General features: G+C 39.8%; 1 protein-coding gene across 1 annotated transcript in view; it reads left to right on the top strand.

Annotated features, from left to right (window-relative positions):
- Positions 1-22,499, top strand: part of LOC132921086 (ecdysone-inducible protein E75) — a 38,629-nt gene that overhangs the window by 7,987 nt on the left and 8,143 nt on the right. The window contains 2 exon segments of the mRNA XM_060983921.1: positions 16,933-17,021; positions 20,860-21,004. Of these exon segments, the coding sequence (XP_060839904.1) occupies positions 16,933-17,021; positions 20,860-21,004 (234 nt within the window).

The following is a 22,499-nucleotide window of genomic DNA, read 5'->3' as shown; positions in this document are numbered from 1 at the left end:
GTATATATAATATACTGCTGCAGTCATCTACGTCCGGCGGCCGGTGGTGGCAACAGTTGTAGAAGTCGTAGCTGCAGCAGCAGCAGCGGTGGGCGTTTTCCACCACGTAATACTATACATAATATTATATTGTTATGGTGCAAGTCTGCATGCAGCGCTAAAGACGAAGTCATTATTGTTGTTGTTGTTGTTGTATCATTCTCAGAGTATGGGCGCGAGAAGCCGAAATTTTTCGAAGGAATTCAAGTCTCCTGCATGATATTGATTTAAAAAACGTGTGGCTTAGTTCCCACACCCTCGTCCGCAGTTATCGGCACGAACATTTTAACATATTATAGATTATTATGGTTTACGTCCATTATTTAAGTATTTTATAAATATACACTATATATACGAACAAACGGTGTAACTGAGAAATACACATTGGTATTCTGTATGGTAAGATATTACTTTGATCGAGTCATTGTAATGTCATATTATTCTCTTGCCGAATTTTCCACCAAAAAAATATAACAATTCTTATCGTCTGTAGTGCTCAGAATCACTTATATCGGAAATACTGTAAAACAAATTTTTAATATTTGTTAATTTTTTTTTCCTGTAATTTTTATCGGTTTTTCATTTCAAAACTGTAGATCTGAAAATAATTATATTTACTCGGTTACTAAAGTTTACTCGATAGTTTTGTCGTCTCCGAGACCCCCGAACCACCGGCTTCATTCGCCCCGATGATCCTCTATTACGCGCTTTGCAGCGACGACGTTTTTATCATTCACGTAACACCGTCGAGAAATTTATTTCCCCTCGGAGTGGGTTTTAAACGTATTCCTTGCAAGACAACGGGGTACACATGAAATCGATACGATTCGAATACGCATTATACGAACGCTGTGCCCGCATGGCGCGGACACGATATCATAATAATATCATCGCCCCGAGACAGACGGTTCGGCGTTGTGCGCATATACATTAGGGGTAGCCCTTGAACTCGTTTCTCAAGGGCGCGACCGCAGTCGTGCTTGGGGTAGTCGCCCCGATCGGCCCCGTGGGGGAACGTACGCGCCGCCCCGACGGTCGTAATAAAAGTCCGGCGCCGCGGGAACGGACGAGGGGTAGTCGTGTTTCCGAGTGGTATCGTCGTGACACGCATCCGATGTGAGCGCGCCGTCGTCTTCCTTTTTCCTGTCCGGTATTATTTCCGAAACGCTTGCTCGGACCACCCACGCGTCCGGACGGTAAAATAAAATAGTTCATGACGCACACAGAATATCGCGGCGGATTGATCGCCGATTTTTCGTCGACAAATCGTGAAAATGAAATCTTTCGAATCAGTAGGTGTATTCAGCGACATTTGCACTCACAGTTTCGTCGCACGAATCCGATTTTCGCAGTATTACGCTTGACAATATTATGATTCGCAAACGAACGAAATGACGAATGTACCGAGTGTTCGTGGGCGTGCGGGGGCGTGTGTTGTTTTCCTGACGATAGCTCGTGAACGGGGATCCGTACGCGTGTGCCGTGGCGCGCTCTAGCCGTCGATTCGTGACTACGCCGGCTCGAGACTAAACGCCGAACAGAGTAGTGGTACGACGACGACGGCGTCGGAGGCCACCACCGTCGACGATTGAGCGCCGCGATCGTTTTTGTCGGACGTTTTTAATCGAAAAACATATTATATTTTCAAACGGACGATTTTCCACGGTCGTGGGCTCCGCGTCGTACAAAATACAAATAACACGGTTTGAGTTCCGATCGTTTGGCGCGAAAACGGCACCCATTCGCCGGCGCACGGATGATGCAGGCCACGCGTACACCCGTGCGAATTGCGTTGCCTACACGGCACCGGTCCGGGCGCTCGTCAAACTCCTCTGCCGGACGCGACGCGCGACACGGTAACAATAATAATATTATTATTATTATCGTCGTCGTCCGTCGGATGTTTTTTTTTTTTAAATTTTTTTCCCGTTTCGAACGCGCGAACGAAACAATATAGCGCCGCGCGATTCGCGTTTGCTCACGTTTTAATTCGTAGCCGTTTTTTTACGTATGTGTGCGCGTTTTTACGTCCCACTTACGATGATTTTTGCAACGCACAGCGCCGGCGAGGTCGACAACCCGGCCATTGAATGCGCGTAACAATAATAATATTGTAATTATTATTATGTCGGCGATCGCCACGCGGGATATCGCCTATGCCCGCCATTTATTATATATATATAACAGTATAGATTGACGCCGCGTAGGTATCGTAACGTACATATTATATACGAACACACTGCACTGTGTCGTATTATACAGTGTTATACGGTCTGCACATAATCGCATTCAACACACACACACACACACACATGTACATATATAAAATCACACACGCGGCCCTCGGCGGTATTAAACGCCTTTGTGTCCGGCAGCGGTATACCTATACGTTTTATATATATATATATAGGTCAATACACCGAGGCGGCGCGAGTCTTTGACCCGTCGGAGGGGCGGCCGTAAAAACGTTAAAAAAAATATAAAATACCTCATATCGTCATCGTTATACATATACAATATATATTATCGTATACGCACACGGATATAATATAAAACTATAACAAGTGTAATAATGGGACGAGTATATATTATATATATATTATATATTATACACACAGGCAGTGACGGCGGCGTCAGTGGGTTTATTACAGAACTCGAGTGCGTGTGTACAAATATTTTTATTGTTTTTTTTTTTAAGGGTCTCTCTCACAGACCGTACGGGGTCAGATGTGATTGACCCGAAATTATCACGCGTGAAGGACAACCGGTCTTCGTGTTTCACCCTCTCGCGCGTCGGCGTTATCCTCTCGTCCTTATGATGATAATATTATATAATATCGTGTACGCGCGTACATAGGTATACGTTATAATAAAGGTACAAACGGCGCGCGTATACTTGTGTGTGTACCGCACGGGTAATAACCTAATATAACACGTCGTATAACGCGTGTGCCCTCCACATAACAAGGTCAAGTCGGCGGCGGCACGTATATATTATATTATACACCGACTGTGCTGTGCGCAAGACGAAGGGGTTGATTGAAAATAAAACGATTATCTCCTTGTCGTCGTACGCGTATACATATATATAAATATAATATATAATATACTTCCATTGTATACGCGTGTGTCAGTCGGCCGGCCGGCCGGTGTCGGGCCTTTGTCGGTCGCCGACGTCTCGGTCCAGAAGGTCATCGGTAAATGGATATATTATGTTGTTGTCGGTCAGGAGTTATGGGCGGTATATGTTTTTTAAGAAAATCGAAAGGACCGTCATCAGAAAAGGGAAATCGAACAACTTTGTTTGACGTCCCCGTCCACATAATAAAATATGTAATATATTGTGTACCTTTATAGTAATCATTGTTAAGTACATGCTCTTTAATAGTCGGCCATCGCGGCCGTCGGCGATCATTATGTTTGAAACCAATTTGAAAATATTATTGTGCACGTATGCGTTCGAGTAATATAATAATATAATAGCGTACTAATCAACTGTCAAGTTATTATTGTTATACGTCACGCAGTCGATAATTTATTCTGGTATAACACTCGTTCTGAAAAAATATCGTAAACCAAAATAACTCATAATAATATACTCCGATGACCATTTGTTATAAATGATAAACTTTAAAAACGCCTAATAAAGCTGGATATTACACACCGTCAACGGATTCTAAACCATTTGGGTATATATAGTGGACAACGAAATGTATAAATAATATAAAATTTAAATTCATTATGTCGAGACTTAATCAGTTGACGTGATATCGATTTGCTATAGTACAATATAATATTGTTTGTCGTTTGGTTCTCGTATAGTAGGTCAAAACATTTTACTCCGATAGATGCATAAACTTTTATGTAGGTAAATAGGTCAATAATATGGATACCACACTTATTTACACTGTTGAGACTGGCTTTTTATTTCTTATAGCTCTTATACAATTTTGTTGAAATACGTGTTGTGGTCCATTACTTATCGCAATGTGCAAAACGCTAAAACATATATACATCATAAAAGTTTCGAATTCAGTTCACGTCTATTGCAGTGTTCGGCGCAAAAACGCCGTGTGTCTATATTTAAAAGAGACAGATGTATAATTTCACGAATATATGACCTTTGAATGCTTTCAATATAAGTAAAACCTTGGCGGTTTTTTCAATACACGTGTGCATGTGTGTTGTTGCGTTGGTTATGTAGGAATGTGTGTGTTTTGCGCGCTTAAAATATCCCGTCGAACATCTATTCAAAAAAACGCACCATGCATGTATGCGTATGATATATTATGCACAGATTAATATACATTTTAAAAATGTAAAAATTATCGTCTGGATATGTAACGTGCCATGATGGTTTGTTTTAAATTTTTTTTTTTTTGCGAAAACGCCGAACATGAATTGTGGAGTAGTCAGGTATATACATTATGTTAATGCCTACGATGACACATAGTGTCACTTACTACTCGTGTGTGTACGTAATGCGCTAATATGACGTCGGTGTTGAGTAAACAGCGCCGTACACGATACATTGAACCGCGATTTTAGTGGGGCGAAATTCAATGACTACCAAAAATTACGCATATTATAATATGTATCTATAATATACACGGTATATATGTATACCGCAGCCGTGTAAGTATGACGGGTTCGCTTATACGTATGGAAATTGTGCGTTTAAAATTATAATAAAACCTTGGTAGAAAATAAAACTAAATTATGATTTATTATTCGCGTACGAAAAGAGATTATCTGCATTTTCATCTCCTGCAGTGACACCACTGCGTTTTATCTACCTATATATATATATATATATATATATATGTACACTGACCTATACGCATCCGTCTCGAAAAAAAATTAAACGCCAAGAAAGCGGTTGATTTGTCGTCATTCCCGAGAGGATTATTCATCATATCACTATCGTTGTCGTCGTCGTCGTTGTTGTTGTCTTATTTACCGTTATATTATTATTACGGACGAATCCAGTCAGATGTATATAGTTGTTTTTATCTCATTATTTTCACTGCTCCGTATACGCATTACATTTTCTCTCGCTTGGACTCGATTATTGGTTTCCTCGAAAGACTATACGGTTGTTTTTGTTGTTGTTGTTGTTGTTTTCCGAGACGAAAAAACCACTTAACCAGTTTTCTCGTACGGTGATCTCCATTATTATTATATACCCCCGCCGCGTCCCGCGTATACTTAAATACACCTCTATGTACGGCGTATACGAGTGTCTACGACCGGAGTACCGTTAGATAGCCGTCGCCGCCGCAGTTGTACGGTTAAGTACAATTATTTTTTTTCACCTTCGTTTTCGAAACGAAAGTAACGGAGAAATCTCATCCGCGTCATTCCGGTCGACGGCGCGCGCGATCGGCCGGCGAAATGGAAATTTCGCTTTCGTCGGAGGCAGTGACCGCTTTTTCTCTCTGCGTCTCTCTCTCTCTATCTCTATATACAAGAGTATCTACAGGACATTGCTCTCGATCGCCTATATTCCCATTGTCGAGGTGCGCAAATTCGTTTTACCGTTTCTCAGAACTCTCCGTTCCTCTACTTCACACTCGGTAGTAGTAGTAGGCTTAGTTGTCGTTTGAAACGTTTCCTGCAGATTTTGTTATTTTATCTTTACTGGCTTGACAAATGTTAACACATAACGCGCCGTACTATGGACCAACGTCCCGGTAATACTGCGGCGTTTGACCCATTTTGGCACACTGTATGGTCTTATCAATTGGATAAATATATGTATATATTATACATATATGCATAGCATAAACGTATATTTACGTATATAATAACAATAAAACCAACCGTGTTACCTTGGACGACGGCGGGCGAGCACATATGTCATGGAAAGAAAAAAAATTGTTATAACAATGCCTGGGTGTATAATGTATATATGTATACGTATTATGTGTATAGTTATATAAACTTGCGTATCGAAAGTCAACATCCGCTTGTAATGGTTCAAATTATATTTGGCAACTGTTTATTTTTCATACATCCTACTTAGAGGCCATACACCTGTAAACGATTATCAACAATAATTACACTCATGTATAATATATTTTTGTATTACATGATCTCGTCATAAACTATTATAAACATATTAAACACATATATTGTCGTGACATGTAATTATGTGCATTTGGTTCTTTATAGTATATGTCCCAAAAGTCCGTTCGTCTCGTATCAATTTAATTATCTCCGTAACAAGTCAATAAATTGAAATGTCGGTGTTAAGTGTAAGGAACGTAACTCATTAGTCATTATCCATTACCTTTAAATGTGCTTATAAAATGTGTCCCATTTAATTTATTATTTAAGATTTTTCTATGCCGATATGCCAAGGCCTTGAAATTGAATCTGAATGAACATAATATTTCTGCTCCGTTTAAAATAGGCAATTTTTCAAATTTCGAAATTGTATGATTTTAGAATATTTATTTTGATAAAAATGTTAAAGAAAACGATTTAAGGAATATTTCCTTGCCAAATGATACGTAAAAAGAAAATGTATACCATTAAATATATTGATGTGCCACGGTCTCACATTAGAGACACTAGTGGGATAATACTGGACTTTTGGGACATACTGTAGGTATTCTATGTTTATTACTTCTACATAGTTTGTAGATTAAAGGATAAACAAAATGACGGGTATTAAATAATATTGATGCATGATATGTATAACTACAAAATTTCCTGACTTAATGCCTCTTCACCCTTTTCAAAATAATATTTGTCTAAGTGTATAAAACATCTGTGACTGAATTATTATTTATTTTTACAAATATTATATGTATTATAATTTATAATGTATGCCTACCTAAATGCATGTTTGTTCATACTTCATAATATATACAAATATAGGTAATATAGTGTATCGTTATAATTGTGTCCTTGGAATATAATATTTTTGAAACACTGTAATTTATACTTATAGGACTATTTGGTAATTGAAATTAGTATACGACAGGTGGCTAATAGCGGTCGTTCAAAGAGTTCAAGGGAACCTAATACATCTATATTAATGTATACATATATATACAATATACACACACTGAAGTATATAATAAACTGTTCAATGTACAAACCATTTTTTATACATCGATTAAAAAATGTATCAAACTCAATTACTCATAGAATATAATTTTATAGTTATGGCTGAACAAAACGTGTATTCGGTTAACTTCTTAGAAAAATGTATTGTGCCATTGCACAATATGTATATATTAGTATATAAACGTTTTATCAGTTAATTCGCGATTTAGCAATGACACAATTGTGAATTGACTTTTGTTGTTGTGCCATTTTTTAAATGTGACACTTGAAAAATAGGCTTATCTGTAACAAAATTGTAGTATACATTTAAAGAGTCAATGACACCAAAGTACTTTACCGTCGAAATCAATTTTAGTATGCCAAGTACTTTTTTTTTGCATATTGTTTACAAAAGCATTTCGACAAAACAATGTCATAATTACGTTCATATCAGTAAAACCCATCATCATAAATCTTAAAACACAGTACCTAATACTCTAATTATTTGTCTAGGACAAATTGTATATTACTCGAGTATAATATACGATTTTATTATATTTTAATCATAAATTGCTTAATCATTAAACATGAAGTGGAGCTATATTTAATGCATGTAACAATTTGACCGCATTTGGCAAATTATTTATTTCATAAATTGATTTTGTTATCAATATCATATTATATGTATAGAAAATGAGCATAATTCATCGATAATCTGTCGACCCTGCAACTTATATAAAAAAAATTATTTGTATTATTTATGGTATTATGCTATTTAATTATATTATGCGTACCATTATTTTCATACTCTTCGCAATAATAACTTGGTATTATAATTCTATACGTATATACTTCAAACAAATTGACGGTAAACCCGTTGACGGTTGTTTTGAAAATTCATATCTCGAAAGCACAAGTAACGGATTTATTATAATAAATGTGTATAATGTATGACCGTTATGATGATGATCTTGATATCGGTCACGTTTCGTTTTTCTAAAAGAAAAAAATTATAATAATGAAAGAGAGAGGATAGGGTTAACGGACTCGTGTGTTTTCGAATTGTTGACCCGTTACATTGACGGGATGGGGGTCTCGGGGGCGCGCGCGAGCGATGGAAGTCGGTGAAAGTAAAACGACTGTTAACGAATCGGAATACGAAAAAACGGATAAAACACTAATAATAATAAATATAAAAATAATAGTAGTAATAAACGGTGACCGTTATAAACCGTTAAGACGTGGTCCTCGGGAGAGTGAAAGTGCACCACGTCATTGAACTCTCGCGGGAAAGCGGAGCGGTGGCTTTATTATTTTGCATTTTATTCCGAAGAGCCGTGTGTAGGTATAAGAGAAATTTCTCGTTTCGAGCTCTGCGCGTCTACAATATTACACTTGACCGTCGCCGCCGCGACTACCACCGCCACCTCAATGGGTACAGTAACGTCTCTCGCGCGAGTAGAGAGAGCGAACAGCGATCGGTCGGGGAGAGAGAGAGAGAGAGGGAGAGAGTGAACAAAAGAGAGAGACGATCACACGACGACGGACGGACTGGCTCCTCGTGTACCGGTACGGTTTTCACTTTCAGTGTCATCTCGACAGCTACACAAATAGGTTCTTTCTACAGGACCGCGATACGTGTATTATACTTTATTATATTTGCAACGGTAGACGATATTCTATGTAAAACATAATATACGCATAGTTGTTTATAGTACAGTCTTATCGTATATCGACTCTGTTTTCTTTCAGTGCGTTTGAATTTTTTTTTTAATGTATCACAACAATTGTCAATATACACTTTCGTTATTCTAACCCGTTTTCCGGCTACCTATCTACAACTGTAGATATAATACGTAGTATAACGGCGGAGTGCGATTCCGAGTTTGTTGCATTTAAATTTCGCCGCCGCAACGATTACGACGCGCGCACGCCAGTGCAACAGTGTTTTGAGCTGCGTACCGTCGTCGACGCCGCAGTGTTGTAATAACGCGCGACGTAAGCTCTTTTCGATCTTTACACCCGCGTGTCCGTCTCTCTTCGCTGCGGTTGTAGCTCTGCGCCGTCTTGTCTAACGCGCGAAAAAAAAATATCAGTGCGTTTATATAATATGGACATCGCCATTGTCTGAACCACGGCCCGGGTTAACGGAGACTACACCGATTTCGGGAACGTTTTTTAATCGGACAAAGGCTAAGACCATGACTGTTATAAATTTCAAACCCACCGCGGACGTCGTCATCGAACAGCATCGGTCGCCGCAGACGACGGGCGAACACTTGCTATTGGGCAGAGTGTTAGCAGGTATATATTATAAGCACATAACATATTATTATACGCATTCATTTAATTTACGCTTTCTGTCGTGTATGTATATTAGTTAGGAAAAAAAATTGGACAAACGGGGTGTCTCGTGTGCGGTCGTCCGGTTCGGGGTGCGCTTAAGTCTTGTGTAACAATAACTCATAATAATAATAAAGCATATCGCCGAGGGTCGTCCACGCGGGGCGGGGGCGACAGGGGGTGACCGCGAGTCCCGCGATCTGGGTCAGGTCGTTGCTCTCTCTCTCCCCCGTGAACCGACTCCCGCACCGCGGCGGCATTTGGCCGTGGGTTTTCGGGAGAGCGTTGTTTCGTCTCTCTCTCTCTATATATATATTTATACATACATATATACATATTATATATTATTATCTGCGTGCGCGAGCGCGTTTTAATACGCGTTATACGCGCGCCGCTATTGCGCATGCGTGCACGAGATCATTCGCTCGCCCGCCCGAAGGAGGTCAGCAAACACAACAGGGACCCCATTAGGTTATTCAACTCGGCCGAAACTGGGGCAAGATGTTAGTTGCGAACGGCCCGGTGCCGTGCGTCCGAACCCTATGCCCGCCCGTTGGCCGTCGCGAACACACCGCGGTCCGTGTAGGTTTCGCGATTACGCTCACGGGCCGCGCGCGCGGTCCGCGTTCGCACACACACACACACACAGGCACGCTGTTCTAGGACACGAGTTCATTGGCACCGCCGCCGCCGCGGCACGTTCTCGGCTCATGGCGCTCTGGTATATTATAAGCCGTCAAGGTGTTTTTCAATACGAAATGTGCTTATATGAACGTGTGTGTGTGTGTACAATGAACAAAATACGCAGACATATTGCATATTATATATATTTGTATGTACATAATATCTCCTGGCAATGATTGTGTGCCGTTGTTCTCACTCGCTCTTCTGCTGCGTGCACACGTCATTATCGTATTATCGTATATAATATTCTTTATGAATTATAATAAAATAATAATACATATAATACATATTTGTTTCATTGTCACCTTCGCGTAATCGTAACTGCGTTGCGTAACCCTGTCCGTCGGCACACACTTATGTATTTTATTACTGCCACATAGTATTATGTGCAAGTTCCCATTGTCAAAAGCCACAGCCGTCGATAAGGCCAAATATGAATCGATGGAGAGGGATGTCAGGAAAACTGATATTTTTCGGGTGTAAAAGGGAAACGAGACGACCGGACGATTCGTTACGGGACGCGCGTGTTGCGGTTTAGACGTGTTTGGAGTAGGATGGGTGGGTGGGGCGAGAGGAAGTCCTATGTGAGATCCGGTGCAGGAACGCGTTAAAAAAGTGAGAGTTCTCCACGATACCGGTGAAAGTATTATATTATTTTTTATTATTATCATTTTTTTTATGTACGGTTACTTCGAACCAGTTTCACTTTCGTGTATGCAATGCGCAAGAGGTCATCGACCAAAGTGAAAACTCGGCTAAACCGTTATGTTCAGTTAAATAAAAATTCACAATAATAGGACATAATTATGATATATATATATATATATATATATTGTATAGGTATTTAAAGAACTTCGGCGTATAAAGATAAATGATATATATATATATATATATTTGTGTGTAGACCTAGTTCTAAATTCTAATATATATAATAATAATTGAAAATGATCCCGAATGTTATGTCAATTTTTATTATATTCGCCAAAGATATGAATCTTATTTTCTAATTCAGTTATAGTTTTCATACACCCCACTCGTTAGTCGTTATAGTTAATCGCGCGTATAAATTATATACATTATGATGGGATTCGTATCCAATTTTAAATATAAACCTTCGGTGCGACGGCGGCGGCGGCAGCGACGGCCTTGATATGTTTTTATTTTCAATACGTGTATCATGTGTGTGTATGTATATTTTGGGCTGTCCGCCATTCTTCTCAACGATGTCCGTTGCCATGGGATACCCGAATAACGCGCGCCCTTGTGACCGAGAGCAATGCCCTGTCCCGTTCGCCCCGATCCCCGCCCGACTTGACCCGAATATCGGCGGAAAAATCTCCACGAGAACGATGACGGGCGAGCGCGCGCGCATACTTTATATAACGATGTATATAAATTATAAATAAATATAATATATAATACCGGTGACCCGGATTTGGCAAGGTGAGAGACCGTTCGTATTTAATTTTTTTTTCCTTTATCACACCGCTCCGTATACGCAACATTATTATGGCCCACGCTAGAAATTTAATATTGCTTATCAGTTAGTAATTATTAATTTATAACTATAAAAAAATATTTTGCACATCATGACTCTTACCCTGTTATATTATTGTTGAGTAGGTGTTGGAAAAATCGTTGGATTATAATATTAAATGTAAATGTATAAATGTTATATAGGTGGTAGGTGGCATTATGTAACGACTGCACTAAACTTTACTATAGGTGCATCCAGGGCTATTAAAAAAAATAATAATAATATATGAATCGTTGGTAGGTTTTTATAGTAATAGTTACAAAATAATATTACGTATTATATAATATATATAGTCAATGGCATGGTTATTCATTATATAGCATGTCTACAGTGTACACCCATAATGACGATTGGCGATGAGGGGCTTCTTCAAAAATTCGCACGTCTTCGCTTACCTCCTATAATCGTATCTACCGTGGTAACCGTGGTAACGCAGCCGCCGACCTGTTCCCCGGCCGTCGTGCCACACATAAAGTTCATCAACCCTTTTTCGTGTCACGTGCATTCTGTTTCGGTTTAACGCCACCGGGCGCCGCTACCGCCGACGGTGATTCGCATTATGTGTATATATATTGTGTTGTATACTTTTATACATACGCACACGCTGTATACATAACATACACATAACTATGTATACATAAATTGTATATACGCACACAACAGGCTATATCGTTGTATGGTCACCACCGCCATCCCCTCACACTTCTTGTGCGTGTGTGTGACCCGATGTTTTTGTGAACTTTGAGAAAAGTACACTGACCTCGATATGATTTGATTTTTATTAAATATTTTTGTATTATTAAATTGGGCGGGTGTTTTATTATTAGTTTTTATTTTATTTTTTTTTTGCGATTGTGTATTGTAAATTTACTGTACTGAACTTAGTAATTTAATGTACTGTTCATGTGATATTTTTATTTTACTCACGCCCCGCCCCTGGCAATGATCGTTATAATATTTATTCCATCACAATTTATTTTTTTTGCGAATTTATATCAATAATAGTAATAAATTATATTATAATAAAAGCAAGCCACGAAATTTAGGTTTTCGGGTCAACACTGCGTGTAATCTGTATTTGTATTTATATGCATATTATAATCTACTCGTAGCAGATAACACACACACAAACCCATATTATAATCGAACATGAGCTTAAAAAAATTGCTTTAAAGCAATAATAATATTTAGTTTATGTACACAGTTTGCCAATTTCGTTTTAGATTATATAGCTGTACTACTTGTGTGCGTGTGTTTGCAGATTGCCACTGTACAGAGTGATGTAACTTAATTTACTATTCTATAAGACGGTCGGTATAATAAAAAATGTAATGATAATACCCGTTTCGTTGCGCATAACCCGCGCGCGTTGTATAAATACTGTATAATACGCGCGTAAACACTCATTTTGTTTTACTGTTGTTTTCGATCGGGCAAAGTTCGCGGGCGTGCCCGCACCTCCGCGCCAGGCCTACGGCGGGTGTATTTTCGTGCGCGGTACATGTGTAGGGGTGCGAAACTGCGAATTCCTCTTGAAAGGAAATCCGAGAATGAAATACCCAAAGGGTTGTATAGGGTGGGCGAACTTTAAGCGATGGGGTGTGCGGCCGGGCGGGCGCGGTGTATGTATACACAAAAATAAATATATACAAAAATGTGTGTTTGTGTATATAGGCAGTGCGCGTGTAGTGTATACATGACGTCAACCGCTAGGCCGCCCGCGGTGGCGTTCAGCAAACCCTTCGGTACGACCGTTTCGGCCCCCTCCGCGGCGTAACCCTGGAACGCTCGTGAAGGACATTGACCCTGCTGCCGAGCGCGCCCGGCACGCCGCCGCTTCGGTGGTCCCCGCGCGCCATCACAATATACATACACGCAGAACGTTTCGGGACGCACCGCGGGCGCGACGTGCTTTTATTTACCTACCTATACATGTACACTATTTATAATATATACGATAATAATAATAATAACAGTGTGTGTATATATATATATACGATCGGAACGCCGCGGATTGATAACAATATTGAGAATAGCTTACAACGATTTCATTAGAAATTCTATGTGTATTATAATAGATATAAGTAAAGGCGTTTAACGCGTGAACATACCGTCAACAACATAAAATTTACATTACGTATCGACATATATATATTTGATTATCGTGGTTTACGCGTTATTTCCGATGATGATTAGTCACAACGAAGACGATACCTGCACGGACGTCACGGTGGATAAGCAAGGTAAGGGAGTAGAAAAACAAAAACAAAGCGCAGTATTATATAATAACATTTTGATTTTTTCGATTTGGGAACGGCGGTTGAAAATTAATTATACGTAATATATAATTTCAACGCGTTTTTTGAATTTATAAATTAGTTTATTTTTCTTCTATTTGTTGCGTATATATTATTAGAGTGCGAGCTCGTTCACTGTTGTTGTATATGCGTATATGATACATACATAATAATAAGCGTTTCGTGCGTTTGTGTGTGTGTATGTGTGTGTGTACGAATATTACGAACGACCGCGAAGGCGAATCGTACCGTGTAAATAGTGCGTGTGTGTGAGCGCGCGCGAAAATGGGCCGGCGGGCACATGCGCAACAGTATTGAGCGACCAGACACAGACTCACTCAAGGCCGCGTTGACCCACAATCGGGCGCTCGGTCAACGACCGATCCTTGGGCTGCTTCCCGCTGCACCGCCCGCTCGGGACACTATACCCGCCCCCACCATTTCGTTGGTTAAAAAAAACGGTCCGCATTATGCGCCGCTGTATAGTCCGCGCAAAATCGGTGTTTTATTTTACAACGGCCGTCGTCGTATCCTCGAGATGGCTGCTTTACGCCTAGTTTTTGTTTTTGTGTTAAACCGACATAATATATCATTTACATAATAATATGATATATTAAAATATTAAAAAAAAAAAATACAAAAAATGCTTAAAACACTGCAAACGAAATTTAAAAAAATTGGTCGCCCCGTCCAGTCCACGATAGTTATCGAACAATATAATACATTATTTACTAATGATAACGTGACACCGTTAATGAGATCTTATAAATACTATTATACTACGCGTGTATACAGTGTGTACACATAATACACTATACCTATACATATATATATTATATTATTTTGTAAACTATTATTATTGTGCGTGCGCGCGCGCGCGCGCGTATTGTCTGACGGTGGCATATAACTGGGCTGCGGGCCAATTAAAATATATTATAATACTTCTTGCGCGCGCGCCTCTCATATACGCGTGGTACAAGCGGCGAATTGAGCGTTTGAGCGAGCGGTGCGCGCCGTTTGAGAGTTGCTTGACCCGAGCGCCCGGCCGCCGGGATCAGTTCAACGGCCCACAACTGGGTCATGACTGTAACCGTGTCGCTACTTACGTAACGGCCTCAACGGCGGCGGCGGCGGCATCGACGGCGTGCAGTAATATTAGTGGAGCACGCGTTTCGCTCGCCCGCCGTACAATTGGTGGCGCTCTGGCCATTTAATTTTTTATTATTATACATAACCTGCACTGCTGGTGCAGTCCACCGCCTCTTCTCGCAACTGATCTCGAGCCGTTGTAAAATATACGTGTGATGATAATGACAATATTTATTTACTATTTTACATAATGACGGTAGGTCATAAGGGGGTGGGGGTAAAACCAGCCCCTTAAAATAAATAATTTATTTTTTGTTTTTTAAATTTCCACCGCAGAGCACAAAAGAATCGAACAATAGTAGTTTTTCGTCAACGTCGTCAAAATGTCAAATTATTATTTTTCGCACATTCGTTAACGAGCTTATATAATGTAGGTTATATTAATATTGAACACACTTTAAGCGGTAAAGCGATAGTAGCGATTGGAACACTACGTATTATTATTATGGATCTGTGGCAAAAACATCATTGAATAACAATAAACAAACCGACCAAATGATTGACGGGTTGACTGGTGGGGGTGGCGGACGGTGTGCGATTGTAGTGGGGAATTCGCTGAAATTCTAGGACTAGTTGGCCAATGCTAGGTGGTCGGCGCGAGGGGTCCGGAGAAAGTGCAACGGCCTCTCCTCGCGTAACACAATGCTAATGGGTTACGGCAATCTCAGGTTATCGAACTGCCGCCACCGCCGCCGTATGTGTAATTTTATTTATATATTACCATTATTATTATTTTATAATAATAATAATAATAATAATAATGTGACACACATTTCATCAGGCGTTCGAAGGACAACCCTAAAGATTTTCGGTCACATCGAATACCACTATATACACCAACTAGCTCCGCCGTTAGTTTTTCGGTCCGTTATGTGTGTGCGCATATAGTGTTTTGTATTATTCGCCAAACGCAATTATAATATATAATACAATAATTAATATTATAATGGGTCAACGGCATTGTATAGGCACATAATCACACACACTACACGCATATACTACACGCGACACGCCAGTCATCACGTTAAACAATATATTATAATGTTCCGCATTTGTAAATTCATTTGGCACTGCAGTTGTCATCGACGCCACCGGACGTTAACCCGGACGACGATCCGTTTTCCGAACACAATATACGCATATATTATCCCCGACGCGGACGTATAATCGACAATCGTTGTAGTTATTATAACATTATACATTAAAATATACACCGGACGAAAAAAATGAGATTTGTATTATTATATTATGATAGTTTGTGTGTTATTCGCGCACAGACTTAAACGCCCAGCGACCGCAGCAGCAGCGGTGAAATATCCTCCGACCTTCGGGCCACCGGGTAACTAAGTCAAGGTCGATGAACCCGTGCACCGCCCGTCCGAACGTCGTGGGCGTGAACGGCCCCGTCCGCCAGCGCCAATCGGAGCGCAGCGGCGGTGGCGGCATCCCTCGCGCCACCTCGACACTCAGCCACCCTTTGGTCATCGAAACACCCTCAGTGTTCGATCGTGAGGTGTGTGACAACGACGGGTCAACGATTTCCGGACAGCGAATATAATTTTAACGGCCGCGTTTTTATGTTATAAACAAAATAATCGATACGCGTTTTGGTTGCGCGATGCTGGACACGATAATAATCCGACGGGATTTGAATGAAATTTCCGGTTAGATCGGTGTTTATTCTATAATATTAATGTATTTATGATAAAAAACGGCTAAAATTATTTTTTAATGTCTGCTAAATTGCAGTTTATCGATAACAATTAAAATTATGATTGTATTAAAAAATAACAGCGATGTATAATTTTTGTTTTTTTCTTGTTTCAGAATTTGACGGTGACACGGTACTGTGCCGAGTGTGCGGCGACAGGGCGTCCGGATTCCATTACGGCGTACACTCTTGCGAGGGATGCAAAGTGAGTACACATTCATGCATAACAGCTATATTTAATACAATAATTATACTTAGTATAATTATACCAAAATTCACGTAACACGTTGCGTGTATCATGTTATATATTTATGCGCGTGCGAGTATAAATTTATTAATAACAATAATATACACACACACAATAGGTGGATAGGTTTTTTGAACTCTGCAGTTCGTCAAACTCGAGGGGAAAGTATGTATATATATATATATTTACGTCAATAGTGGGAGAGGAGTATACGCACACATAGTGTTTTATGACAGGAAGAGGAGGACGTGATGTAACGGATAGCGCGTACTGCCGCGTCTTTGACGTCAGCGAAAGTCCTAGCTTATTCGGACCGGTCTACTTTCTTCTTCACTTTCTTCCGGCGTAGCCGCCTCCGTCGCGGTAGCGGCATCAGCGTTCACCGTTATAATACCTATATATACTCGGCGGTGCAACAAACCTGCAGTTATATAAATATATATATATCATAACAATAAAAATAAAATACAAAACCACTCGTTTCCGCCTGCTGGATTTTATATGTGTTCATAAGTATATATAATATTATTATAACATGCCGTAACTTCCTTGCCGAGAAATTTTTTTTTTGAATTTCGCCAAAAAATTAATTTATAGCGATCCAGTAAAGCCCGCGGGTTGTGTTCCGTTGTAAACTCATAGTCCAAAAAACAATATACGAAACCAATAATAAAATAATTATTATTATTGCACGTCGCGCGCTCCACGGTGTTATCTTGCCAGCGGCTTTTTGTTATATACGCTTGGCGGTCCATTGTCTTTTGTTCGCATTTCTCGTGCACATCTATATAATAATATGCTATACACATATATTACACATTTGTACATGTATACTGTATATACGTCTTCACGGAGACCTATACCCACTATTTTGTACCGTTATCCTAGCGGCGCCGCACGCGGTGGCATTTTCGAAGGACACGTTGTCGTTACATTATCGTCCTGTCGCGTTGCTCGTACATTACGGGATCGAGAACAAAAAACAAAAATAAGGGTTGACATACAACAAAAAAATGCGCGCGAGTACCGCAAACGGCGGGCGGTCAGTTCAGGGCTACTTTATCATCGTATAAGCCACGCGTGCTTACAATACGTATGTGTATATATATTATATTATAATATTATTATAATATTACAACTACTTGTTGTCACTGACCTCGTCGGAGGTCCGGGGGTTGTTGCAGTGAATCCCGTTAGCCTTTTTTATTCTTACATATACACTACACATATCTATTATACATAACGCGCACACGTTGTTGTGTTGTTGTCGTTGTTGTTGTTTAGGTTTTTGTGTTCCGTCCCATATAACTGTAAAAATTCGAGTAGAGTGATTTATATCGCACACAGCCGGACGACCGAGGATATTATATCCTTCTCCCTCCCGCACTCGAGTGCGGTCGTTTTTGTTATTTTTGCTGTATTTTTTTTTTTCACTTAACGCTATTCGTCATCCATATTCGTATTAATAATATCGTAATATATGCGATGTACGCACTTGTTTATCAACGACGTTCTCTCGCGTGATTCGGAAATCCCCGGGAGTTATGACCCGGCCACCACCGCCGCCGAGTGCGTTGACACCGCTCGGTGCGCCGCAACCAGGGCGGACCGGGTATTCGTGATGAAATTAGGCCGATATGACGTCATAGGCCAATGACTTTTCGCCAGGCCAACAAACCGCACACACTCGCACGTTTTATATTATAATATATTATATTACGAATGTGCCGTATGCATATACGTGTATGGTGTTCTATTTGCATGTTTATCAAAACGGATCTGTGTAACATTTTTTTTTCGCAAAATCCGTTTTCAATCGTCCATCATAATCGATGACGACGATGGTTGTTTTTGTATCTCTGAAACTTACTCGCCTATAATATTCTGGTGGTTGAACGGTTTATTATTTAATTTTTACTATTTTGGTTTTAGGTCAATTGTCAATTAAATAATAAAAAAAAAATAAAACGACTGGCTCGTCGTCGTTCCCCACGCAACATTAAAAAAGTTATATGCATGTTATATATACATTATACATACCTAAATATATATATAATGTTATATGAATTCATCATCGCATTTTGTCCTTCGCATATTTTTTTTTACGACACAGATAATATTATCCCCACGACTGACTAAATATTCGTGTGTCGTTTGACCTGTCATATAAACATTATCATGTTATGCCTGCTCATATGTACGCAAACAATATATAATATACAATTTGCACAATTTAAATTTTTTAACGCTCTAGTTTCATAGTGATTTTGAACACGCATACAGTTTATATACGTGTGCAAATATTATAAGACAATATTATCGTATATCGTATATACACAGTGATAAATTTAAGGCTATGGTATATACGTGTGTCACCGAGTTCATTGATCGAATACCGCATTTATCGCACCTATATAAGTATACACCATTGCACGCATTCTAATGCCCATAAAGTGGTGTAGTATTATAAGTGTGCGGTCGAACAAACTGCTGTCAAAACAGGAAATGTTAAGGTATACACATAATATATTATAGTATATATCATATATATACGGGTGGAATGGGGCTTACGTTATTTTCATGTATTTACTGCAGTCGCATTAGATTTTTCGACAAATTTTATTGTTTCACGGCACGGTCATCGCAATACAATAACGGATAACGAGATAACTATGTTATGTCACCCCTTCCCTGCTTTTTTGCGATAAAAACTCGTACACATAGTGTTGTTGACTCCGCTGTTCAACTATATTGGATGTATATACGCGCGTGCCATTGAGTGGGGATGCTGTAAAAAGGTTACCTATATTTATATTATATATTTGCAGTATTATAACGCGCACCGTTATGTACTTTTACTTGTATATGTAGGTATATGAACACGCACAAATATGAATATATATATATAGTAATAATAATAATAATAATAATAATATTGTGCACCGCCACCAGCTCTCTTCTCCCCACCACGAGTATATTATAATATTCCGCAGTCGCGCTGCATCTTCTGTGCGTCATATAACGGGCCTTGTCGACTTGCAGGTACATAATATATATATATATATATATGTATAGTCAGGTAGATTATATATTATATATATATAGGTACGTGTGCGTGCAGTTTTTTGCACCCGCGCCCGGTGGGAGTCATTCCTCCCGCCGCCGCGTTGTTTTCTAGACGTTATTATAACAGAGCTGAGCCGCATAATATAATAATAATAAAAATATATATTTTTACTGTGGTGGAGGTGGTGGTGTTACGGCGGCAGCGACGAGTTTAACGTACCGCAATTGGGTCATCGCAGCCGCCGCCGCCGTCGACCGGCAGAACCGTCGCGCAAGCCAACCGGAGTAGTGTGGCGCGTATATTACAATATTGTAGACGCGCCTGCAGTCGCGAACTGTTAGCGTTGGTGATTGTGTGTGTGTTTAAAAGTGTGTGCGAAAAAGCGGCGAAAATTTTTTCTTTTTACGATAGGTATATCAAGTCTCTCCGCGATCACTTATTTTACACGCTCAAAAATTGTTGCTCATATATAGTATAGTGAAAAAAAATCTATCAGATAGGTTTTACGCCATTATTTGTTAATGATATAAAATATACTCGCACGTATTTAATATATAATATCATACGCTCATCGAAATGCCGCCAATTTGTACGGAAAAAACGTCGTCTGCGTGCTGGCGGTGCGCCGGCGATTCCGGCGCCGAGTCCAGCGCGGGGGACACGGACGATTCCGACTGCAGCACGACCAGTTCGTCCAATAACTATACGTCGACCACCGATCGGTTACAGGGTTTTTTCCGCCGGAGCATCCAGCAGAAGATCCAGTACCGACCATGCACCAAGAACCAACAGTGCAACATCTTGCGGATCAACAGGAACAGGTGTCAATATTGCCGACTTCGCAAGTGCATCAGCGTCGGCATGAGTCGAGATGGTGAGCATAATAATGATGATAACACAATATTATACTAATTATAACATACAAGTATATAACATATAACTTTAAAAATTACCATAATATACACTATACACATTTACGAAAACCCGTCTGCCCGACTATACATACGCCTAACCTTCAGCTATTTAAAATTTTAAATTTACTCATAAATAGTGTCTATATAGCTTTCATTAATATAACATGTGAATTGGACCTTTAAAATTTTCCATGACCTATACCTAGCAGCGACCTAGTCGCGATTATAACCCGTTGAATGTGATTTTTAAGCGTCACCGAAATGACGTCTCACATTACTCTATTAACTAAATCATAATATTAATTATTGGTCTTTGTCATCTTGTCAATAATGGAATTACGTGTTTTGCATAATGTTATTATGTGCACACATTTTGCGACACGTACATATTTTTCAACAATTTCGGCACACTCGACGATGTCATATCGGTTATACCGAATATAACGTCATATATCATTTTATTTGTATGCTATAACACACATATACATAGTATGTACGTGTATACTGTTTATAATACAGAAATACATACATACATACATGTATATACATATATATATATATGAATGTATCATGTATGGCCGGTCTATCTGTCGCTCAATGTGTGTAGCATAATATAATATATGTGTGTGTGTGTAATCGGTCAATGACGTAACGCAGCCGCTGAGTGGTTTATTATGCGCATACACAAAGAACGATCGCAATGACCTGTTTTTTAGCAGTTCGTTCAACTCTCGATGTCGATGGCCGCCCCATTGCTCTCCCGCCAGCCATATACTGCACAACAACCGCCGTCGCCGATACTGTTCACTCGGCCGGCTCTATTAGATAACGATATCTTTTTACGACAATGCCCTTACAAGCCCATATATTTTCGATTGAAAAATCTCTGATCTCGAACACCTCCGGATATTAAGAAAAATAATATGCAATACCGTATAGGGGTGTTTTTTCCAACAGAATAATGTATAGGGTTGAAAAAAAATCGTTTTGAATTTGGGGATTGAACTTTTTATTTCGATAAGTGTTTGATAGAAAAAAAAACAATAACAGAAAAGTATATACAAACAACAATAATAATAACTGTCGTTTCGCGTCGAACGGCGGCGACCTCTAGCGGCCCGGCGGCGCGACACCGTACGCCTCGGGCCGGCCGCCAGATGGCAGTACCGGTGTGCGCCGTGGACGACGAGAAAAAATTCGCGATCCGCGATTCGATCCCATAAGAATAATAGGTATCAATAACACGACTCTGCGGAGGCGTGTTCGGAGTGTTCGAAAAATATGAGGACAGTAACTAAAAGAGCGACACGACAGCCGACTGACTGCAACAACACCCGTAATAATATTTATAACGTACCCGACTGTAACCGACGTTATTACAATACCATTATCAGTGTTATTATTCCGAGTTACCGACCTTGTGCGCGCGCCTACAACAAGTGTACGCCGCCGCCG

Source organism: Rhopalosiphum padi, chromosome 2 (assembly GCF_020882245.1).
Source record: "Rhopalosiphum padi isolate XX-2018 chromosome 2, ASM2088224v1, whole genome shotgun sequence".
Classification (NCBI taxonomy): domain Eukaryota; kingdom Metazoa; phylum Arthropoda; class Insecta; order Hemiptera; family Aphididae; genus Rhopalosiphum; species Rhopalosiphum padi.
This window is presented reverse-complemented; position numbering and strand designations above follow the sequence as displayed.